This window comes from Erythrolamprus reginae, chromosome 11 (genome assembly GCF_031021105.1).
Source record: "Erythrolamprus reginae isolate rEryReg1 chromosome 11, rEryReg1.hap1, whole genome shotgun sequence".
Taxonomy (NCBI): domain Eukaryota; kingdom Metazoa; phylum Chordata; class Lepidosauria; order Squamata; family Dipsadidae; genus Erythrolamprus; species Erythrolamprus reginae.
Window position 1 is genome coordinate 8,564,588 of NC_091960.1, and position 25,381 is coordinate 8,589,968.

The 25,381-nt window shown below is 41.4% G+C and overlaps 2 protein-coding genes across 5 annotated transcripts in view; one reads left to right on the top strand and one right to left on the bottom strand.

Moving 5' to 3' along the window:
* LOC139173975 (B-cell receptor CD22-like) overlaps positions 1–17,920 on the top strand; it is a 34,584-nt gene extending 16,664 nt beyond the window's left edge. For 3 of the 4 annotated variants that reach the window (XM_070763954.1, XM_070763953.1, XM_070763955.1), the window contains exons 4-9: positions 1,771–2,064; positions 5,668–5,940; positions 7,009–7,299; positions 8,531–8,630; positions 13,122–13,302; positions 16,080–17,920. In XM_070763954.1, coding sequence (XP_070620055.1) covers positions 1,771–2,064; positions 5,668–5,940; positions 7,009–7,299; positions 8,531–8,630; positions 13,122–13,302; positions 16,080–16,223 — 1,283 coding nt within the window. In that variant the 3' untranslated portion in view covers positions 16,224–17,920. The remainder of the gene's footprint in view (positions 1–1,770; positions 2,065–5,667; positions 5,941–7,008; positions 7,300–8,530; positions 8,631–13,121; positions 13,303–16,079) is intronic. The other variant, XM_070763956.1, reaches the window with a different exon arrangement.
* A 1,517-nt stretch (positions 17,921–19,437) lies between these two features.
* Positions 19,438–24,704, bottom strand: LOC139174375 (hepcidin-1-like). The gene is made up of 3 exons (XM_070764692.1): positions 24,462–24,704; positions 21,974–22,036; positions 19,438–19,752 (listed from the first exon to the last, which is right to left on the bottom strand). The coding sequence occupies exons 1-3, from the start codon at positions 24,537–24,539 to the stop codon at positions 19,648–19,650; spliced, it is 246 nt and encodes an 81-aa protein (XP_070620793.1). The 5' UTR covers positions 24,540–24,704; the 3' UTR covers positions 19,438–19,647.
* Positions 24,705–25,381: the final 677 nt, after the last annotated feature.

Below are 25,381 nucleotides of genomic sequence, written 5' to 3' on the forward strand. Positions count from 1 at the left end.
AAAATAAAATAAATAAAATAATAAAATAAAATAAATAAAATAATAAAATAAAATAAAATAAAATAAAATAAAATAAAATAAAATAAAATAAAATAAAATAAAATAAAATAAAATAAAATAAAATAAAATAAAATAAAATAAAATAAAATAAAATAAAATAAAATAAAATAAAATAAAATAAAATAAAATAAAATAAAATAAAATAAAATAAAATAAAATAAAATAAAATAAAATAAAATAAAATAAAATAAAATAAAATAAAATAAAATAAAATAAAATAAAATAAAATAAATCGTAATATACGATGCATCTTAGCTTTTGGGGAGGAAAATAGGGAAAAGAATCTGCTTACCAGATGTTCATCTGGCTAGCGTCTTTAGTCTGGTCAGCTTCAGCACATTATTTTATCCCCTGGTCAAGGCTTTAAAAAAAAGCTATTCAGAGAGAGTAACAATGAATGAGCTTGCAAGCCAGTAAGAGCTGGGAAAATCATTAGCACCTGGTTAGGGCTGGAAAGAAACATTCGGAGCAAGTAGAGAAATGAAAAAAAAAACACCCTGCAAAGACTTAGGGCTGGAAAAACATTCTTCACAGAGAGTAACAATGAAAGAACCTGCAAGGTAAGAGCTCGGAAAATCGTTAGCGCCTAGTTAGGGCTGGGGAAAAAAAGCTTTTTTAAAAAAGTTACATTTAGAGTATAAGACACACCCAAATTTTCAGCCTCTTTTAGGGAGGAAAAAGGTCCATCTTACACTCTGAAAAATACAGTAGCTGGATTTTGCCTAGAGGTGGAACTCTCACCTTAGAATCAGGAGGCTGTGAGTTCGATCCTAGGTAGAAGATATTTCCTAGGTAGAAGATCCTAGTTAGAAGATATTTCTCTCTCTGGGCTCCATGAGAATATATTTGTTGAACAAAACTCTGCATTGGCAACAGGAATGGCAATGGGCCAGTAAACACTCGGCTCCATTCAGTTGCCCAGACTCCACAAAGGATCATGGGGTCATTAAAAGATGATGATAATACTGTAAATTATAACCATTGCCTGAATTATTTTTACACCTTTCCTTTTAAAAAATAAATAAATAAAGAGTACTAAAACCAATAATTTTTAGCCCAATGTTTATTATTGGTTTAATTTGTTCAACTCCCTAGGATTATGTTCTAAAACTCCTCTTCCTACAGGAAGTCCTCAACTTATGATTACAGTTGGGACCAGACCATCTGTTGCTAAGCGGAGTGGTTATTAAAAGAGTTGCAACTGATTGTCTTCTTCTTCTTCTTCTTCTTCTTCTTCTTCTTCTTCTTCTTCTTCTTCTTCTTCTTCTTCTTCTTCTCCTCCTCCTCCTCCTCCTCCTCCTCCACCTTCTCCTTCTCCTTCTTCTCCTTCTCCATGACCTTCTCCTCCTTCTCCTTCTCCTTCATCTTCTCCTTCACATTCACCTTCTCCTCCTTCACCTTCTCCTTCTCCTTCATCTTCTCCTTCACCTTCACCTTCTCCTCCTTCTCCTTCACCTTCTCCTTCTCCTTCTCCTTCTCTTTCTTCTTCTTCTCCTTCTTCTTCTTCTCCTTCTTCTTTTTGTTTCTTTTATTCAGCATCATTGTAACTTTGAAACAGCAGCTAAACAAGTGGTCATAGCGTTGAATTTATGTTTTCCCAACAAAGAAATAAAGGGATGGAGCATTTACCCATAATTGATGTAGTAATTCTGGCTGAATGGTAATTGTCTCCACTCATCCTATAACTGCTCTCTTTTGATGCCTTCTCAGATGTCCCTAACCAGCTGGAATTGAGCGATCTGGGACTAGTGATGGAAGGAGATCCCACCCAAGTGTCTTGTTCAGTCCTGCACACCTGCCCTTTGTCTCCACCGATCCTCACCTGGAACCTAGACGGAAACAAGGCTGCCACAGTCCAAGAATATTTGACAGGTGGATCCTGGAGGACAGAATCGAGTTTTAACTACATCCCTTCCCACAAAGACCATGGCAGATACTTGCAATGTACTGCGACATTTCCAAACAAGCAACAGGTTTACAGTGGGATCAACCTGAATATTCTGTGTAAGTGTCCCAGATCGGCATTGAAATGGCACCTGATCTGGTCTTGTTTTAAAATTCTGAAATGCCTGTGATTTATTTAATAAACAATTGCAGGATGGTAATTTGTATAAACATCACATTAGAAAAGTAATGATAAAAAGTAATGATAAAAGACAATAGGACTGTAGGACAGAGATGGTAGGCACAATTGTGCGCTTATGCACGGCCCTTACAGACCTTTTAGAAAGGGGGAGAGGTCAATTGTAGATAATCTAAGGTTAAAGGTTTAGGGGTTAGGAGTAGAAACCACAGAGTCAGGCAGTACATTCCAGGCATTGATTACTCTATTGCTAAAGTTCAAAAATATTAGAAACATAGAAACATAGAAGTCTGACGGCAGAAAAAGACCTCATGGTCCATCTAGTCTGCCCTTATACTATTTCCTGTATTTTATCTTACAATGGATCTATGTTTATCCCAGGCATGTTTAAATTCAGTTACTGTGGATTTACCAACCACGTCTGCTGGAAGTTTGTTCCAAGGATCTACTACTCTTTCAGTGAAATAATATTTTCTCACGTTGCTTTTGATCTTTCCCCCAACTAACTTCAGATTGTGTCCCTTTGTCCGTGTGTTCACTTTCCTATTAAAAACACTTCCCTCCTGAACCTTATTTAACCCTTTAACATATTTAAATGTTTCGATCATGTCCCCCCTTTTCCTTCTGTCCTCCAGACAATACAGATTGAGTTCATTAAGTCTTTCCTGATATGTTTTATGCTTAAGACCTTCCACCATTCTTGTAGCCCGTCTTTGGACCCGTTCAATTTTGTCAATATCTTTTTGTAGGTGAGGTCTCCAGAACTGAACACAGTATTACTCCAAATGTGGTCTCACCAGCGCTCTATATAAGGGGATCACAATCTCCCTCTTCCTGCTTGTTATACCTCTAGCTATGCAGCCAAGCATCCTACTTGCTTTCCCTACTGCCCGACCACACTGCTCACCCATTTGGAGACTGTCAGAAATGACTACCCCTAAATCCTATTAGCTTTTGTTTTGATGATTTCCCTTGGCTTTCTCAAGCGGTTTATCCCCTCCGCATTTCTGATTTTGTCAACCGAGCTTATGCGTAACAGCTGCCTGTAAATCCACATTTCAAATGCTTCAAGTGGCTTTCTGTCCAGAGACCCAGCTCTCCGCTCCATAGAGCAGGAGAGAAAATGATTGCAACCCCTTAATGAGTTTTTGCAAAGGCTCCACCTTATCGATTCAGTAATATATAGGGCAAAGCTAGTCAACTGATAGTATGTGCCACAACTCCCAATCTTTATTGGCCTCACCAACTGCAGCTGCTGGTAGTTGAAGGTCAACCACATTTAGAAGGCAATGCCTCGGTTGACATTAAATCCTTTTTTTTTCCCAAATAGAATTTTTATTTTTCTCATAGAATAAAAAACAATACATACGTACAAACACTAAAACCATGCTTAAAGTAAAACATATATAACATTTTTTTTTCTTTTTCTATTAATCGTTCAGTGGAAGCTTGTTTTCTTCCATTATAAAGAACATTCTATAGAACTTATTTATTATATTTATTTATTTATTAGACTTGAATGCTGCCCTTCTCCGAAGACTAGGGGCGGCTCACAGGATAAATGCAAAACAATATGTATACAAATCTAATTTGTTAATATATAGAGCACTGGTGAGACCACATTTGGAATACTGTGTTCAGTTCTGGAGACCTCACCTACAAAAAGATATTGACAAAATTGAACGGGTCCAAAGACGGGCTACAAAAATGGTGGGAGGTCTTAAGCATAAAACGTATCAGGAAAGACTTAATGAACTCAATCTGTATTGTCTGGAGGACAGAAGGAAAAGGGGGGACATGATCGAAACATTTAAATATGTTAAAGGGTTAAATAAGGTCCAGGAGGGAAGTGTTTTTAATAGGAAAGTGAACACAAGAACAAGGGGACACAATCTGAAGTTAGTTGGGGGAAAGATCAAAAGCAACATGAGAAAATATTATTTTACTGAAAGAGTAGTAGATCCTTGGAACAAACTTCCAGCAGACGTGGTAGATAAATCCACAGTAACTGAATTTAAACATGCCTGGGATAAACATATATCCATCCTAAGATAAAATACAGAAAATAGTATAAGGGCAGACTAGATGGAGCATGAGGCCTTTTTCTGCCGTCAGACTTCTATGTTTCTATGTTTCTATAAAGAACATACTATAGAACTTATTTTATTATTTATTTATTTATTTATTTACTTACTTACTTACTTACTTACTTACTTACTTACTTACTTATTTATTTATTTATTTATTTGACTTGAATGCTGCCCTTCTCCAAAGACTCGGGGCGGCTCACAACAATAATAACACAGTATATGACAAATCTAATAATTAAAAGTCACTAAAACCCCCTATTAAAAAGAAAACATACACATAACATACCATGCATAAACTGTATAGGCCCGGGGGAGATGTCTCAGTTCCTCCATGCCTGGCAGCAGAGGTGGGTTTTAAGAAGTTTACGAAAGACAAGGAGGGTGGGGGCAATTCTAATCTCCGGGGGGAGCTGGTTTCAGAGAGTCGGGGCCACCACAGAGAAGGCTCTTCCCCTGGGTCCCGCCAGATGACATTTTTTAGTCGACGGGACCCAGAGAAGGCCAACTCTGTGGGACCTAACCGGTTGCTGGGATTCGTGATGTAATATTATCAAAATAAAGAAAACCTCAAAAAACAACAATCTTTTTTCCCAGCTTACATTGAAAAATTATATTACATCAGTATAAACAATATCAAACTCTATATTGTACCCATCTTAATTCAAACTTTAAATTTATTAATTAAATACCAACTTATCCAATAATTACTAGGGGTTCTATATATATATCTAAAATAGAGAAAAGTACTTCTTATCATATATCACATAAACTATATTAGAAAATTCTATATTTTTAAATTCTTATTAATAAATGAATTTGTGTCATATCATGTATATATAGGGCTCCCACCAATTCTTATCTTGCCATCTGGCTAACAATATTTAATTCAATCTTCATATCTCATCTTTCCCCAAGACAAATAAGTATAATATTATACATTGAATCCTACATTTGATCTGGGGGCAGGGAAAGAGATTTGTATTTGTATTTATTAGAGCTGTATGCCGCCCCTCTTCGAAGACTCGGGGCGGCTAACAACAATATAAAAAGACAATGTAAACAAATCTAATATTAAAAATAATCTTAAAACCCCCAATTTAAAGAACCACTCATACATATAGACATACCATGCATAAATTTTATAAGCCTAAGGGGAAGGGAAATTTCAATTCCCCCATGCCTGACGACAGAGGTGGGTTTTAAGGAGCTTGCGAAAGGCAAGGAGGGTGGGGGCAACTCTGATATCTGGAGGGAGCTGGCTCCAGAGGGTCGGGGCCACCACAGAGAAGGCTCTTCTCCTGGGTCCCGCCAAACGACATTGCTAGTCGACGGGACCTGAAGAAGGCCAACTCTGTGGAGAAGACAGCAATGTTTGCAGGTACGATGAGCCCCAGCCTATACAAACCTCTTTGCCTTCTGATTTTCCCCTTTCAGATCCTCCCAAAAACGCAACTATCTTGATCATCGGGAATAAAAGGCTGAAAGAAGGAGACGAGGCCACCCTGAGATGCGAGAGCCGTGGAAATCCACCGCCCATCGCCTACCACTGGTTCTTTGGGCCGCAAAAGGCACCGCTGAAGGTAGCAGGTGGTGGACCAGAGGTGAAGCTGAAGGACATCCGGAGGGACTTGGAGCCCTATCATTGTGCGGCACAGAATGACGTTGGCATGGGGGAGGACTCGCCACCTACTTACCTAAGTGTGGAGTGTGAGAGGACAATTTAATGTTTTCTCTTTCGGGGCCTTTGCGGGTTTCTCGTTTAGTCTCTTCTGAGAGCTTAGAAAAGGTGACCCTTCAAGCGCATCGCACTGGGTTGCCGGGCGCAGTTGTACCTTTTCTTCCATCGAAGTTATTTCCTTCATCTTTAACCGTTACGCTCACTTGTATACAGCGATGGGCTGCCCAATTTTTACTGCTACACTGTGGGCGTGGCTTATTTTGTGGGTGTGGCTTGGTGGCTGTTGGCTTGTCTCGGTTAGCTATGAAACCTTCGACAATACCGCACAGAGAATTTTAACAGAGTGTGGATGTGTGATAAAGCCAAGACATAGACTTAGTTAAATAAGTATTATTTACATATAAACAATCCAGAATAAGCACGAAGCAAATACAGAATAATAAGCACTGAGCAATTGCAAGATAGAAGCACAAAGCAAAATACAATATAGATAATAAGCACAAAGCTTATACAAGCACGAAGCGTAAACACGAAGCGTAAACCCTTTTATAGCTTCAATGAGGAAGTGACGAAACAGCCTTGAATTTTAACTCTTCAAGTACAAGTTAACTCTTTGAGTGCACATTAACTCTTTAAGTACAAGTTTGATACAAGTGTACAATATGCAGTTTACAATGGCAATCCCTAACAACCATGTACCTTGTACTAACAGTGGCCATGTAACCAGGTGGGAGTGGCTTGCTGGCCATGTGATCAGGTGAGGGTGGCTTGGCAACCATGTGACTGGGGGTGGGTTAAAGGTCACGTGACTGGGTGGGAGTGGCTTACCAACCAAGATAAGTTTTCAAATAGGGGCTTGGACTCTTTTTCAGTTGATGGAGTCACATTGTTTGAATAGCCATAAAAAGGACAAATGATAGACAGTATTATTTATAGACGAGCACAGTAAAATTTTAAGGTTTTGTCCTAAACCCACAAGGTTCAGTACGATAACAGATTAGGCAGGTAGCTCAATTTTCTTTCATTGCTATAAAAGTTCAGTTCTAGACAATGATTCTGCAACAAATCCTTCTGTGTATTTTTTTTTTTAAAAAAAGACAAACCAGTGATTTGGCCTGAAAGCAACTGTACTATCTCAAGAACCGAAGAGATTATCACCTGTTACTGTGTGGCAGAGGGAAACCCCCCTCCGAGAATTGAATGGAACCTTCTGAACCTGACCATTCCTGGAGAATTCAATAGCTCCGAACTGCAAGCAGACTTGAACTCTTGGGAACAAACCATTGTTGGCATCCTGAGGGTGCCCGGATCTAACTTTACCCAGATATCTTGCAAGGCTACCAATCAGCATGGGATCAGCTACGTCACCTTGCCCACCATCAAGGCAGGTAAGGCTAAGGAAGGTTAAACCAGAGATATCTGCGGAGATGGTAGAGGTGGACTAGAAAGCAATGGGCAACAGTTTCCTTACTGTTCCAAAGAAAACTACAGTATAGGGACATTTAAGAGCCTGAGTAGTGCAATGCTTAAGATGCTCTCTCTCCCTCTCTCTCTCTCTTCCTCCCTCTCTCCCTCTCTCCTTCCCTCTCTCTCCCTCTCCTTCACTCTCTCCTTTTCTCTCTCCTTCTCTCTTTTCTCTCTCCTTCTTCCCCCCTCTCTCCCTCCCTCCCTCTCTCTTTCCCTCTCTCTCCCTCTCTCCCCCTCCCTCTTTCTCTCTCCCTCCCCCTCCCTTCACTTCCTTCACTCCTTCCCTCTCTCTCTCTCTCCTTCCCTCTCTCCTTCTCTCTCTCCTTCTCTCTCCTTCTTCCCCCTCTCCCTCCCTCTCCCCCTCTCTCCTTCCCTCTCTCTCCCTCTCCTTCCCTCTCTCCTTCTCTCTCTTCTCTCTCCTTCTTCCCCCATCTCTCCCTCCCTCTCTCCCTCTCTCCTTCCCTCTCTCCCTCTCCTTCCCTCTCTCCTTCCCTCTCTCCTTCCCTCTCTCCTCTCTCCTTCTTCCCCCCTGTCCCTCCCTCTCCCCCTATCTCCTTTCCTCTCTCCCCCTCTCCTTCCCTCTCTCCTTCTCTCTCTTCTCTCTCCTTCTTCCCCCCTCTCCCTCCCTCTCTCCTTCCCTCTCTCTCCCTCTCCTTCCCTCTCTCTCCCTCTCTCCTTCCCTCTCCCTCTTCTTCCCTCTCTCCTTCTCTCTCTTCTCTCTCCTTCTTCCCCCCTCTCTCCCTCCCTCTCTCCTTCCCTCTCTCTCCCTCTCCTATTTGCAATTCTGCCTTGAAAAATACTCATAATCGTTTTCACAAGGATAGAACAGCATTTCTCAAACTTGGTCACTTTTAAGACTTTCAACTCCCCGAATTCCCTAGCTATCATACCGGGAGCTGAAGATCACACGTCTTAAATTTGCCAAGGTTGAGAAACACTAGAACTAGAGGATCTGCCCAGGGATTCAAGGATGCCACATAGCGATGTCATTGTTGGTAGCTCTACCAGAAAGTGTGCAGTCCAACCCACTGTACCATAGATAGGCACTCGATAGGGAAAGATGTGCAAACATCATTTCTGGTTGTTTAAGGTACGTCTGACCCCACACTCCCTGTTTCGACCACTTCCTTGCCAGTGTGTCTCTTTTTGCAGGGGACCTCACCCTTTTGCTCATCGGATTGGGCGGAGCTATTGCCGGGGTCGTCGTCTTCACCTTGCTGGGGATTTTGGTTTACAAAGTGATAGCAAGCAGGTAAGAAACCTAAAGGATCGATCGAATCCCTCAATGAAGATTCTCAGTCCTTCAGGCAAAGGTTTCCTTCAAGCAACAGGCGACACGGCTGTTTTTCGCTCTCCCCAAGCTTCAGAATCTTTCTAGGAGCCTGGAAAGGGCGAAAATGGGCTTCTTCACATCACCTTTGCAGGCAGAAAGTGGTCCATTTCCTGACTTATTTATTTATTCGATTTTTATGCCGCCCTTCTCCTTAGACTCAGGGCGGCTTACAACATGTTAGCAATAGCACTTTTTTAACAGAGCTAGGCTATTGCCCCCACAATCCGGGTCCTCATTTTACCCACCTCGGAAGGATGGAAGGCTGAGTCAACCTTGAGCCGGTGATGAGATTTGAACCGCTGACCTTCAGATCTACAGTCAGCATCAGTGGCCTGCAGTACAGCACTCTACTTGCTGCGCCACCCTGGCTCAACCGGAGGTTCTGGGTTTTTTTTGTTCTCCCCAAGCTCCAGAGCCTTTCTACGAGCCTGGGGAGGACAAAAATGGCCTCCCCCACCCCTGGAGGCCCTCTGGAGGTCAGAAATGGCTTCTGTTTCAAGTTTGGAAATGGAACATTTCCAGCCTCCGAAGGAGCCTGGGGGTGGGAGGGTTGGAAGACCATTTTCCCCCACCCAAGGCTCCTAGAAAGGCTCTAGAGCAGTGGTTCTCAACCTGGTAGTCGGGACCCCTTTGAAGATCGAACAATGGTTTCACACCAACATGTCACACCAACACTCCGCAGTCTGCATTGGTTGCCGATCAGTTTCTGGTCACAATTCAAAGTGTTGGTTATGACCTATAAAGCCCTTCATGGCATCGGACCAGGTTATCTCCAGGACCGTCTTCTGCCGCATGAATCCCACGACCAATTAGGTCCCACAGAGTTGGCCTTCTCCGGGGCCCGTCAACTAAACAATGTCGTTTGGCGGGACCCAGGGGAAGAGCCTTCTCTGTGGCGGCCCCGACTCTCTGGAACCAACTCCCCCCGGAGATTAGAACTGCCCCTACTCTCCCTGCCTTCCGTAAAGTTCTTAAAACCCACCTTTGTCGTCAGGCATGGGGGAACTGAAACATCTCCCCCGGGCACGTACAATTTATGTATGGTATTTTTGTGTGTGTGCTTGTTAGTATATCGGGGTTCTTTTTTAAACTTTTTAAAAATATTTAAATTTATTTGAAACTATTTGGATTTGTACGATTTGTTTATGCCTGTTTTGAGCCGCAAGGCAAGAAGGGTGGGGGCTATTCTAATCTCTGGGGGGAGTTGGTTCCAGAGGGCCGGTGCCATCACAGAGAAGGCTCTTTATTTATCTAGTTATTTATTTATTTATTTATTTATTTATTTATTTATTTATTATTTATTTATTATTTAGATTTGTATGCCGCCCCTCCCGAGTTCACGGAGAGGGGCGGCATACAAATCTAAATAATAAATAAATAAATAAATAAATAAAGAGCCTTCTCTGTGACGGCACCGGACCTCTGGAACCAACTCCCCCCAGAGATTAGAATAGCCCCCACCCTTCTTGCCTTTCGCAAGCTTCTTAAAACCCACCTCTGTCGTCAGGCATGGGGGAATTAAGATATTCTTTCCCCCTAGGCTTCTACAATTTATGCATGGTACGTTTGTATGTATGATTGGTTTTAAAATAAGGGTTTTTAGCTTCTTTAGTATTGGATTGTCGCATGTTGTTTTTACCACTGTTGTTAGCCACCCCGAGTCTACGGAGAGGGGCGGCATACCAATCCAATAAAATGAAATGAAATAGGGGTCGCCTAAGACCATGAGAAAAGACAATCAGGTTTTCTTTGATGTGCTAATATGACATCTCTAATAAAATGCAACTTTGAGGATATTCAAGCCTCTGAATTTTCTTTCGTTGGGGTTGTTATTTGGAACCCTGACACCTGAACTGCAACATATTCTTTAAAAAAAACATTTTTTTAAATTTTTCTCCACCATACATCAAATAATTATATCCATATAAACTAGTAGTTCTCAACCTGGGGGTCAGGACCCCTTTGGGGGTCGAACAACCATTTCGCAGGGGTCGGCTAAGATCATGGGAAAAGAAAAGGAAAGCTTTTATTCTGACGTCTTGGAACGTATTTTTACAATCCAACCAATCAGGTGTTTACAATGGGGGTGTCCCTATGCACTTCCTGCCAATCAGCTTAAAGCTCTGTTGGGAGAATTGGCACCAGACTTATGGTTGGGGGTCACCACAACATGAGGAACTGTATTAAGGGTTCGCGGCATTAGAAAGGTTGAGAACTAATGCTCTAGAGAGGTTGGGACGAATTTTAAAAACGGGCCTTCCCCACGCCCTCCAGGGGCTGAAAACAGGTTGTTTCCCGACTCCTAGTGGACCCAGAAGGTCTGAAAATCAGCTGACATGCCGGTCCTGAGCTCGTGTGCCCGCGATATTTGTATTTGTATTTATTAGATTTGTATGCCGCCCCTCTCCGTAGACTTGGGGCGGCTCACAACAGTGATAAAAAATGGTACATAGAGACAAATCTAATAATTAAAATCTAAAATAGCAATTATACATATAAAAAATCTTTAAAAAACCCAGTAAATAAGAACATACACACAGTCATGTTGTGCACAGAAACTACATAGGCAAGGGGAAGATGTCTCAGTTCCCCCACGCTTGACAACAAAGATGGGTTTTGAGGAGTTTACAAAAGGCGAGGAGGGTGGGGGCAATCCTAATCTCCAGGGGGAGCTGATTCCAGAGGGTCGGGGCCGCCACAGAGAAGGCTCTCCTCCTGGGTCCCGCCAGACGGCATTGTTTAGTCGACGGGACCCGGAGAAGACCAACTCTGTGGGACCTAACTGGTCACTGGGATTCGTGCGGCAGAAGGCGGTCCCGGAGATAATCTGGTCCAGTGCCATGAAGGGCTTTATAGGTCATAACCAACACTTTGAATTGTGACCGGAAACTGATCGGCAACCAATGCAGACTGCGGAGTGTTGGAGTAACATGGGCATATTTGGGGAAGCCCATGATTGCTCTCGCAGCTGCATTCTGCACGATTTGAAGTTTCCGAACATTCTTCAATGGTAGCCCCATGTAGAGAGCATTACAGATATGGCTCCATGTGCTATTTGCGGCACACGTGCCATAGGTTTGCCACCACAGGACTTGAAGATCTCCAAGATCCCTTCCCTCTGTGATATTCTGTTTTGGTACAAAATGCTATAAGTCGCTTCATGGAGAAACGGACTCAATCAAACCAACCCAAAGTTGCTTTCGATTTATCTAGTTTGTGCCTTCAAATTTTAAGATAATTTTCCAAAAGTTTGTCCATCTTTTTTACTGGTTTTTCCACCTGTACTTTTGCTACTGATCTTCTCAGGAATGTTTTTACCTGCCATATTTGGCTAGATATATTTATCCTTCGTTGTCTTTTATCTTATTATTTATTTATTTTTATTTATTTATTTTGTCCGATACACAATACATATTGAAGAGAATAGACATGTAGTAATATATATAAACAAAAGGATAGAAGAAAAGATACAAAAATAGAGGAGAAGAGATATGAAAGGAAGAAAAGATAAAGGAGAGACAATTGGACAGGGGACGAAAGGCTCACTAGTGCACTTATATACACCCCTTACTGACCTCTTAGGAACCTGGAGAGGTCAATCGTGGATAGTCTAAGGGAGAAATGCTGGGGGTTGTTCTGTCGGGCTCTCTGGTAGACTTCTCCCAAAAATTCACAGGTACAAATTTCAGACACACACACACATTTGAAAATTCAAAACAATGTTCTTTATAATGAAAAGTCACATAAACTAAGCCCTCTTTTGGTATAGCAAAGAGCACTCATCTCCAAACAAACTGGTAATTTGTACAAGTCCCGTATCAGTTCTGTGATACTTAGCTTGCAGCTGTGAGGCAATTCACAGTCCTTCTTCTTTCACAAAGTGAAACACACTTTGCTCTGGTTTAGTTTCAAAGCGGGGGAAAATCAGCACACAAAAGGTCAAAGTCAGCAAAGCAGGCACGAAATACAACGATCAGATAATCCTCCACAATGGCCAAACCCACAGGCTGCTATTTATAGCAGCCTCACTAATGACCACAGCCCCACCCAACCACAGGTGGCCTCGTTTTCTTTGATAATAATCTCTCAGTTGTTGCTGCCTATGCATCACTCTCCGCATGCGTGGCTGTATCATTAACTCTTGTTCTGAATCCAAGGAGGAGCTAGATAATTGATCTCCTTCTGAGCTGTCTGCCCCACTCTCCTCCTCCCTGTCACTCATGTCTTCTTGGTCAGAGGAGCCTTCATCAGCAGATTCCACTGGGGGCAAAACAGGCCTGCAGCATGTGGATGTCTCCCCCACATCCACAGTCCTTGGGGCAGGAACTGGGGCAGAGCTAACCACAACAGGGGTTAGGGGTTGACACTATTGAGTCTGATAATGATTGTCATTTCCTTCTACCTTTCCAGTCGGAAAAAGGAGAAGAAACAAGAGGAACAAGAGGAAGAACAAGTAGAAAATCCCCGGATACATGGCAATGGAGAAGAAATTATTTACCTTAACACAAAAAAGCCATCTAAAGATAACGAAGAGGAGCAACTCAACACCTGCAACAAACCCAATGTTCCAGGAAGCCAAGCTGCTGATAATGTATGAAGCAATCTTGGGGCAACTGAGAATAGCAGCATTCTCCTGTGAAACAAGTGCTTACATAACACTTGCTAGGTGCATGGAGTAACCACTGACCCACTTACAAATACCCTTGAACTACAACTCCCAGAAGCCCAACCAACACAGCCATAGGTTAGAGTTATAGGGAGGGACAATCCAACAACATCTAGGTGGCCACGGATTCTCCTGGGAAATCCCCAACCATACCTGTTATATATATATAGACCTTTATTACAAAGACCATCAATATAATATTAATAATAATTTTTCAAAAAACCAAGAAAAAAACAGAAGAACAGAACATCCAAGAACTGTTTCAGATTCTTAGAATCTAGACATTTTAGTATCTCTTTGATCATAGTAGCAGATTCTTGGGTGATAAATGTAGTCCTTGACTTACAACAGTTCATTGACCATCCAAAGTTGGTCGTCACCCAAGTCAACATAGACATGCTAGGTGTTGATGTCCTTGACTTACAACAGTTCGTTGACCATCCAAAGTTGGTCGTCACCCAAGTCAACATAGACGTGCTAGGTGTTGAAGTCCTTGACTTACAACAGTTCGTTGACCATCCAAAGTTGGTCGTCACCCAAGTCAACATAGACGTGCTAGGTGTTGAAGTCCTTGACTTACAACAGTTCGTTGACCATCCAAAGTTGGTCGTCACTCAAGTCAACATAGACGTGCTAGGTGTTGAAGTCCTTGACTTACAACAGTTCATTGACCATCCAAAGTTGGTCGTCACCCAAGTCAATATAGATGTGCTAGGTGTTGAAGTCTTTGACTTACAACAGTTCGTTGACCATCCAAAGTTGGTCGTCACCCAAGTCAACATAGACGTGCTAGGTGTTGAAGTCCTTGACTTACAACAGTTCGTTGACCATCCAAAGTTGGTCAACATAGACATGCTAGGTGTTGAGGTTCTTGGACATCTGGAGACAAATGACTTGCACAATTCATGACTTTTGGCTGAGCAACCCAAATTGACCCATTGTAAATATACAAGAGATGTACATAGCTCGCTATGATGAAGGCCCATATTTGCGACGAATCCCCACTGCTGCTGCACAGAATCTGGGCCCCTGTGCTGCAATTATGGCCTGTTCATCTTTAAGCAGCCACTGGAGATAGGTAATGTCCGAGTGGCCAGGATACCTTGCAATTAGTGGTAAAATATGTTTTTTCCTAATGTCTGTATAAAAGGAGTATCTCAGGAGCATGTGTCCCTCAGTCTCCACCTCTCCTGAGCCACAAGGGCAAAATCTTTCAGTGGATGGTATTCTTTTGTACTTGCCGTACAAAACGGGGGAAGGAAGCGCACGGCACCATATAAGAGCAAATGCCTTTCAGTGGCTTGCTGATTCCAGCTGTCTAAGGTATCTGGCAGGAGCCACAACATATCTAGTGCCATCTGGAGCCAGAAACAGCGGAGCTTTATTTAAGTCCTCCTGCCTCTCGATGTTCTCCACGGATTCTCCTGGGAAGTCCCCAACCATACCTGTTAAGTTACAGAATGGTATCCAGATAGGTGGACTTTCCCAGAACCCCAAGACACCATAGTCAATGATGAAAGTTCAGCAACATCTGCAGGGATTCAGGTGGCAAACTCTTGGTGAATTGATCCAGGGGTTCCCATCCTTCTTCTCCATATGTAGATCTGTGTTTTTCAAATTTGGGAACAACTTGTGTTCACTTTAATAGGAAAGTGAACACAAGAACAAGGGGACACAATCTGAAGTTAGTTGGGGGAAAGATCAAAAGCAACATGAGAAAATATTATTTTACTGAAAGAGTAGTAGATCCTTGGAACAAACTTCCAGCAGACGTGGTAGATAAATCCACAGTAACTGAATTTAAACAAGCCTGGGATAAACATATATCCATCCTAAGATAAAACACAGAAAATAGTATAAGGGCAGACTAGATGGACCATGAGGTCTTTTTCTGCCGTCGGACTTCTATGTTTCTATGAAGATGTGCAGGGTTCAACTCCCAGAATTTTGCTAACTTGTAAGATAGGGAGATGGGCAGTTCTTAAATCAACATCATCAGCTTCATTAACGACCCCCCCCCCCCTAACGTTCCACCTCTAGACCACCACACCACTCCATGGGCAGTTCTTAAAGACGACAAAGTAAATAAATGCACTTGGGGAATTAAAGTTTACACATCTTAATGTTTCCAGTTTTGAAAAATGTTTATGGAGACTATCACATCATCACCATCCCAACATAACCTGAAATCAGCAACACGGTGCTCTTAAGCAGGAGGGTGCACAAAATCTAATTATTTGTGAAAGCCTAAAAGTTTGCCAACAGTCTAAAGAGATTTGTTAATCTAACAATACGTCATCCAAATCATTTGTTTGCTTTGGCATTTACTTTGTGGACCAATCCTAGTATTGTCACAAACGATGGTTTGAAATTATAAGCTTTTACAGCTACGTTGTACTCAAAATTTACTCAAAGAATAAATGTTGGTTTAATCCCTCTTCCACAGGAGTCTAGTACGAACAGGAATGATACAAAAATGAGCAAAGATTTGCATCATTACCACAACACCACGATGCAAACCTTGGCCTTTCCTATTGGGGTCCAAGTGTTGTGGTATATGAGACAATATTTCAGAATTTGCCATCATTCCTTCCTGCAGACCCTTGCAGATTGTGTGAAGCCCTTAAAACATGAAGTTTAATTATTTTTACTAAGTCATTTGAACTCAAGACTTTCCTTTGGTTTCTTCTACATTTTTAAAGGAATTAAGCACCTGCAAAGCCTATGAGAATATGGAGATGCCAGAAGAATATGAGAATGTACCAACAGAAAGGAACACTGGATATTTTGGGATAAGCGACTGGCAGTTTCCTTTTGACTCGGATCAACTCTACTCCAACATCTGATCCAACATGGGCAAAAGATCTTGAGAGCTCCTGTGTAACAAGTGCTTATGCTACCCTTGCTAAATGCATGGGGGGGAACCTCTGACCCTTTCACAAATACCTCTGAACTACAACTCCCAGAAGTCTAACCAACATGGTCATAGGTTAGAATTGTGGGGAAGGTATAATCCAGCAACATGGTTGTGGACTCTCTTGGGACTCACACCCAACCAGCATCTCCTCCGCAGACAGTGATTAGGTAGAAGACCTCACAAAGTATAGATTAGATTAGATTTATTTGATTTATATGCCGCCCCTCTCCGCAAACTCAGGGCGGCTCACAACAAGGTAAAAACAATACATAATAACAAATCCAATACCCACCAATCCAATTACAATTTAAGCTAAAAAATTCATAAAAAAACAACCCCAGAATATTAAAAAAACAAGCACACAATCAATCTAACACCAAAACAACATGGGCAAGGGGGAGATGTTTCAGTTCCCCCATGCCTGACGGCAGAGGTGGGTTTTAAGGAGTTTGCGAAAGGCAAGGAGGGTGGGGGCAATCCTAATCTCAGGGGGGAGCTGGTTCCAGAGGGTCAGAGCCGCCACAGAGAAGGCTCTTCCCCTGGGTCCCGCCAGACGGCATTGTTTAGTCGACGGGACCCGGAGAAGGCCAACTCTGTGGGACCGAACCGGTCGCTGGGATTCGTGCGGCAGAAGGCGGTCCCGAAGGTATTCTGGTCCGGTGCCATGAAGGGCTTTATAGGTCATAACCAACACTTTGAATTGTGACCGGAAACTGATCGGCAACCAATGCAGACTGCGGCGTGTTGGAGTAATATGGGCATACTTAGAGAAGCCCATAATTGCTCTCGCAGCTGCATTCTGCACGATCTGAAGTTTCCGAACACTTTTCAAAGGTAGCCCCATGTAGAGAGCGTTACAGTAGTCGAGCCTCGAGGTGATGAGGGCATGAGTGACTGTGAGCAATGACTCCCGGTCCAAACTGCAATTAGAATATTGAAACGAAGACATTTGTGTGAATCCTTTTATCAAGGAATATCTCTTTAAAGTCCCCGGGGAGTATTATTGTTGTTGTAAATTCTCCTTGCTACCAGGAACCTTCTTGCTAGAAGTAGTCCTCACTTAATGACTCCTTCAGTGACTATGTGAAGTTACAAGCGCACTTGATAAGTGGGACTAGTGACTAGTCCTTTAAGTTCTGGATTTCGCAACATGCCCACAGGTTACACGTAAATCAATGGGGGAGCCAGCAGGAACTCAATGGCGTTCACATTTCATTGCGCATAATAACCATAGGAAAGTCACTTAACCATAGCAATGGGTGCTAATTACTACTGTTGTTACCATAGCTGTCATTACATGTCCCAGGTATGGTTGTTAAGTGAGGACTAACCAGTATTTGAAAGAAAAGGCATGTTGCCTGATTAGGGCTGAATTCCCAAGGCTTTAATGGAAATATTGATAACATTAGCTCCTTTCCTGTCATCTTCCTGGGGAAAATATTATTGATCACCCAAAGTAGCTACAGGGTGTACTTGTTGAAACTTAGGAAATTGTAACTCTTTCACCACTACTACAACTTTCTTCTTTTTTGTCTTCCGAAACTCAAAAACGTTCCTTCTGTTCTGAACCAAATGAATTAGTGGACTTGACTCGCAGGTACCAAAAATATAAATTTTTGTACTTAACGTATATTCCTGATGCTTTTTCTGTCTGGATTTGGAGATGGTGGGGGAAATCCTCTGGAGATTTTCATGGATGATTGCATCATTATTCCAGTTTTAAAAATGCCGATCTTAGGTGATGACCCTCACCTCTCGGGGTCCCTAGGTCTTGAAGAGCTAATTGATCCTACACGACACATAAAATCTGCACCGCATTTGCCTTACATGCAGATGTTTAAAGCAGAGTTGCAGGACAAAAAGGAATAGATAAGGTAGAGGGCCTACAGTATATCCTTGTCGGCTGAGTGTATTCCATGGCTTGATTCAAAATTACCGTATTTTTCAGAGTATAAGATGCATCTCCACCCTCCCCAAAGAAGCTGAAAATTTGGGTGTGTCTTATACTCTAAATGCAGCTTTTTTGAAGTTTTTTCCCACCAGCCCTAATGAAACGATAACACTCTTCCTGGCTTGCAGTCTTTTTCATTGCTACTCCGTCTGAATAATTTTTTTTCTAGCCCTAAGTCTTTGCAGACTTTTTTTCATTGTTATTCCCTCTGAATTAGGTTTTGTCCAGCCCTAAGTTTTTGCAGGCTTTTTTTCATTGTTTCTTGTTCCAAATAAGGTTTTTTAAGCCCTAACCAGGGGATAAAATAATGTACTGAAGCTGACCAGACTAAGGACACTAGCCAGATGAATACCTAGTAGGCAGATTCTTTTCCCTATTTTTCTCCCCAAAATAAATAATAATAATAATAATAATAATAATAATAATAATAATAATAATAATAATAATAATAATTTATTGGATTTGTATGCCGCCCCTCTCTGTAGACTCGGTGCATCTTATACTCCGATATGTCTTATACAGTGATACCTCATCTTACGAACCCCTCGTCATACAAACTTTTCGAGATACGAACCCAGGGTTTAAGATTTTTTTTGCCTCTTCTTCCGAACTATTTTCAGCTTACAAACCTGCTGACTTCCATTGCCAGGTCGAAGCGCCGTTTTTCGCACTGGTGGGATTCCCCTGAGGCTCCCCTCCATGGGAAACCCTACCTCCGGTCTTCCACGCTTTTGCGATGCTGCAGGGGAATCCCAGCAGGGGAATTCCAGCATCTCAAAAACGGGCGCTTTGCTGGCAACGGAAGTCCGGAGGTGGGGTTTCCCATGGAGGGGAGCCTCAGGGGAATCCCACCAGCACGAAAATGGGCGCTTTGGTTAGCAAAAGGGGTGAATTTTGGGCTTGCACGCATTAATCACTTTTCCATTGATTCCTATGGGAAACATTGTTTCGTCTTACAAACTTTTCACCTTACGAACCTCGTCCTGGAACCAATTAAGTTCGTAAGACAAGGTATCACTGTACTCCAAAAAATACAGTATATGGATTTTTAAAAAATGCATTTCTGTTCATTGCAACCCTTAAGACCAAGGATAATCAAGTGATTTGTGGTTTGCCATGTTTGGGAAGGCAAGATCTTAGCCAGGAAAATATCACCCAGAGGTAGAGCATCACAAATCCATAAGCGCACATATGAGATAAAAATACGTTTAATTCTCAAGAACTGACAAATACATCAAGCAAAACAAAAACACCAAATATTGTCGAACTAATAAATAAGGAGAATGTGTCAGGAGACCTGGAGACCAATGTGAGGAGGTGTGTTTTTGGGAGGTGGTCGTTTCTACCAAGGAGAGGGTCATCTCCATAGCAGAGTTGTCATCTCTCGTGGACGTTGTCTTCTTCATGTGTGACAGCAGTAGCCAAAACCCTTGTTTCCGCAACAGTCCCAGCAATATCTACAGAGAGCAATGTGGCTGACGTGGCGCTTGGCTCTTCCTAGCAATGCCTGTGGAGAGAAATAAAAAGAATTTGCTCTCTGGGTACGCAACACGTTTGGATTTCAGAAGGAGGGTTTACAATGAGACCAGAATGGAACGTAACTAGAACGTAGAATTAGCTACCAGTAGCTGTGGCAAATGGCTGCCAATCGATCCCTTTTCTTCTTATTTAATTTTTCTTGACACCTGATTTGAACATTTCTAATCAAGGCTTGATACAGGCTTGAGTAGAAGATCAGCCAAGCAATGGGTGTCTCCTAACTGCCAAGCCTTAAACACTAGTTTGTTTGTTTGTCTGTTTGTTTGTTTATTCATTCATTCATTTATTTATTTATTTTCTTTCTTACTTACTTACTTATTTACTTACTTATTTATTCATTTATTTATTTATTTATTTTCTTTCTTACTTACTTACTTATTTACTTATTTATTTATTCATTCATTCATTTATTTATTTATTTACTTATTTACTTATTTATTTTCTTACTTACTTACTTACTTACTTACTTACTTACTTAATTACTTACTTACTTACTTACTTACTTACTTACTTACTTACTTACTTACTTATTTATTGGATTTGTATGCCGCCCCTCTCTGTAGACTCGGGGCGGCTAACAACAGTAATAAAAACAGCATATAACAATCCAATATTAAAACAGTTTAAAACCCCTTATTATAAAAATCAAACATACATACAGACATACCATGCATAAAATTGTAAAGGCCTAAGGGGAAAGAGTATCTCAGTTCCCCCATGCCTGGTGGTAGAAGTGGGTTTTAAGAAGCTTACGAAAGGTGAGGAGGGTGGGGGCAATTTTAATCTCTGGGGGGAGTTGGTTCCAGAGGGCCGGGGCCGCCACAGAGGAGGCTCTTCCCCTGGGTCCCGCCAAGCGACATTGTTTAGTTGACGGGACCCGGAGAAGACCCACTCTGTGGGACCTAACTGGTCGCTGGCATTTGTGCAGCAGAAGGCGGGCCCTGAGATAATCTAGTCCAGTGCCATGAAGGGCTTTATAGGTCATAACCAACACTTTTGAATTTGTGACCGGAAACTGATCGGCAACCAATGCAGACTGCGGAGTGTTGGTGTAACATGGGCATATTTGGGGAAGCCCACGATTGCTCTCGCAGCTGCATTCTGCACGACCTGAAGTTTCCAAACACTTTTTAAAGGTAGCCCCATGTAGAGAGCATTACAGTAGTCAAGCCTCGAGGTGTTGAGGGCATAAGTGACTGGGAAATGGTACTTTGAAGAAGACCATATCCTTCAGGAAAAAAACCTATGAACTTCAAAATCACACCTAGTTGACAACTAGAGGACTGAAAGCTAAAACATACGAAGAAGGGTTGCTAGAATTGGGTACATCTAGTATAATGAAAAGAAAGACAAGGGATGACATGAGAGTAAAAACACCCTCCCCCATCCTCCTGGAGGCTCTCTGGAAGCCAAGAATGGCCTCCCATAGCCTCTGTGCGAGCCAAAAATCACCTGGCTGACATACACATGCACATTGGAGCTGAGGTAGGGCAACATCTTGAGTGCCAGCAGATATGGCTTCACTTGCCACCTGTGGCACCCATGCCATAGGTTAGCCATCACTGGTCTAGATTAATCTTATTGGATTTGGATATATTTTTTAAGATCTATAATTATGAAAGAAACCAAAACAAAAGTAGAACAGAAGTTGCAACTGGGACTTTTATTTGCGTCTCCCTATAGTTGCAAAGTTCAGAACGTACGACTGCAAATTTGTATTTTGAATGAATTGCACATATAGCTAGGTGCCGCTTGGCGGGACCCAGGGGAAGAGCCTTCTCTGTGGTGGCCCCGGCCCTCTGGAACCAACTCCCCCCAGAGATTAGAATTGCCCCCACCCTCCTTGCCTTTTGTAAGCTACTTAAAACCCACCTCTGCCGCCAGGCATGGGGGAACTGAGATACTCTTTCCCCCTAGGCCGTTACAATTTTATGCATGGTATGTCTGTATGTATGTTTGGTTTTTATAATAATGGGTTTTTAATTGTTTTTAGTATTGGATTATTGTATACTGTCTTGTTATTGCTGTTAGCTGCCCCGAGTCTCCGGAGAGGGGCGGCATACAAATCCAATTAATAATAATAATAATAATAATAATAATAATAATAATAATAATAATAATAATAATAATAATATGCCTTCTCCATTCTGCTCGCTTATGGAATATTACAAGCATTACTGTGGCCTTACCTGCAGTCCCATGGCTTCTGTTTTGTAGTTATCCAAACTGGCTGAGTCTTTCTGGACATCCCTCTGTAACAAAGAGAAAACAAAAACACTTCTTTCAAGTCTTCTATTTTCAAAGAGGAAAAGAAAATTTCAAAATACGTTCGCAGAATATCGTAGACTCAGCTAAAATGAAGTTGGCTGGCTTGTGGTTCAGCTTCCTGTTGGAGAATGAGCCACTCTCTTAGATTATGAACCTAAAATCACTTTGTTTAGACATTGTATGTCGTGCGACTTTGTCAAGTTTTTGTGAGTTGAAGATGAAGCAAGGTGTAGGGTCACATTCCCCTAGAAGAATTTGAATCAGCAATGGGACAGGGTGAAGAAGGAAGGAAGGAAGGAAGGGAAGGAAGGGAGAAAGAAAGAAAGAAAGAAATAGGAAGAAAGGAAGGAAAGAAAAAAGAAAGAAAGAAGGAAGGAACCTTCTTTTAGCCTTCCCTCTTTTCTTGATCTCCTTAGAAATAGATATATCACAGACAAATAGTCTGAAAGATTTTGAAATTAAACTGCAGACTGTCCAGCCTTGATCTAAACCGCTTAGAGAGCATTGTCAAGCATTGTGAAATGGTATATAAGTCTAAATGCTATCGCTATAACTATGTGGAAGATGGTATCTTTCCTCCCACCCTACGTGATGACCCCCAAAATCATCTGGTGGCCTCCACAATCAACTGAAGTCATAAAAATCAATGTTCCCCAATTTTGGCCCAATACTGCAACTCCAAAACTCTTTTAGAAGTCACTGGGACCAGATGCATCTTCCTCTACCCCTTTCTGCTTTTGAAAAAACTTAGAATGATTATCCATGAATCACTAGAAGGGTAGTCCATTAATTATGAGGCATCTGAGAGATGTAAACATCCTGAGTTTTATTACAACCCTCCTCTCTACAGCAGCCTTCAGCCTTCTTGGCTTCTTATAAATACTAGAGGAAGATCTCCAGAGATATTGCTTTCCATAGGCTTTCTCAGAGGAGGGAACAAGGACTGCCAGCAAGTTTACAAAAGGATGGAAAGTCAGAGAAAAGCGGAGAACGGGAAAACACAGCTTTAATTGACCAGAAAGAAGCTCAAGCCCATTTGAACCATTTGAGCTTATTGTTTTGAAATTTTATAAGATAGAGTAAAACAGTTTTAAAATGTTTAGAGTATGATAAAGTTAGATGTGCTATTCATTATATTATAGTGCAGTCAGGCGGTAGGGAAAGCAAGTAGGATGCTTGGCTGCATAGCTAGAGGTATAACAAGCAAGAAGAGGGAGATTATGATCCCGCTATATAGAATGCTAGTGAGACCACATTTGGAATACTGTGTTCAGTTCTGGAGACCTCACCTACAAAAAGATATTGACAAAATTGAAGGGGTCCAAAGACGGGCTACAAGAATGGTGGAAGGTCTTAAGCATAAAACGTATCAGGAAAGACTTAATGAACTCAATCTGTATAGTCTGGAGGACAGAAGGAAAAGGGGGGACATGATCGAAACATTTAAATATATTAAAGGGTTAAATAAGGTCCAGGAGGGAAGTGTTTTTAATAGGAAAGTGAACACAAGAACAAGGGGACACAATCTGAGGTTAGTTGGGGGAAAGATCAAAACCAACATGAGAAAATATTATTTGACTGAAAGAGTAGTAGATCCTTGGAGCAAACTTCCAGCAGACGTGGTAGATAAATCCACAGTCACTGAATTTAAACATGCCTGGGATAAACATAGATCCATCCTAAGATAAAACACAGAAAATAGTATAAGGGCAGACTAGATGGACCATGAGGTCTTTTTCTGCCATCAGACTTCTGTTTCTATGTTTCTATATTTTTTGAATAAGTATTTTATAGATAATGAAATTTAATTAACATAAGAATATAGAGTTAAATTCAACAAGGATTTAATATAAATGTGTGCTATTTCTGTATTGATCTGATCACAGTTAGGTTTTTGCTTTTTGTAGTAGACGTCTAAGATAAGCGGAGTAATGGCAGCTCCTTGAGCGTTTAATGTTGTATGTCCTTGTTTGTCTTTTTAAAAAATATATTTAAAAAAAGAAGAAGAAGCTCAAGCCCAGGTAAGGAAGCCAAAGGAGATAATGAGAAGATATTGAGAAGATATTAAAACTGAAGCCACAGTGAAAGGGGCGAAACAGCAGCTACTTCAGCAGGGGAAGAAAACGTTCAAGAAATTGAAAAGAATAGAATAGAATAGAATAGAATTTTATTGGCCAAGTGTGATTGGACACACAAGGAATTTGTCTTGGTGCATATGCTCTCAGCGTACATAAAATAAAATATACATTTGTCAAGAATCATGTGGTACGACACTTAATGATTGTCATAGGGGTCAAATAAGCAATGAAGAAGCAATATTAATAAAAATCTTAGGATATACGCAACAAGTTACAGTCATAACATAAGTTAAAGCCAATCTTTGCACAATATTAACCATTTTGTCCTTACCTGAATGGTGAATGCGCAGGTGTTTCTGGTAGCAGCAGTAAGTAAAACGAAGAGCAGGCAGAGAACTTGAAGTTTCATCTTTCTTTCTTGAGCACGGCTGTGTTCTTCGATTATTATTTTTTTAAATAAAAATCTACCTTGTTCGTTCTCTCTCTGGGATAAACCAAGATTGCTTTGTGGGCAAGTGAGCAGAGGAGCAACTTTTAAGGACCACAGGATCCCTCCCCTAGTTGGGATCAGCCAATGATCTGTGTTCCAAGAAAGATAACGGCCAGCAAATAAGTCAATAGAACTTATCACATTTGAACGGTAACATACATCTCTCAGACCTACTGGAAAATGAGACAAATTTCCCAACTGACGTAACATCCTTGGGTCAGTTCCATCTATATGTGCAGAAAACTGAATAAACCAAGGCCGGTGTTAAGAAACTATTACTGGTAGTATATTCTGCTCCATCTTTAATCTTTTCTGGGATTTTCCTAACTATTGCAGTAGATTTACTGTCATTTTCTTCGCTGAGATTCAAAAATAAAACAGTCAAATCAGCACACATCCAAAATAAGGAAACCAAGATGTGAAACAAGCCGTTCCTTCACCACGTTTTGCAACGTGTCTCCTGCCAGTCAGCAAAACAGATGTGAAGAACCCGTGAAGAAACGTCAGCAGAGAAAGAGATGATGTCCCAACTTTGGGAAGTTTGGGAATTTGCAGAAGAGTTTTGAAAACAGATCTAGATTAGATTAGATTAATTGGATTTATATGCCGCCCCTCTCCGTAGACTCGGGGCGGCTCACAACAATGGTAAAAAACAATGCATAGTAACAAATCTAATATTTAGCCATCTAAATTACAGTTTTAGGTTAAAACATCCAAAAGAAACCCCAATATATAAAAAAACAGTTGAATCATACACAGAA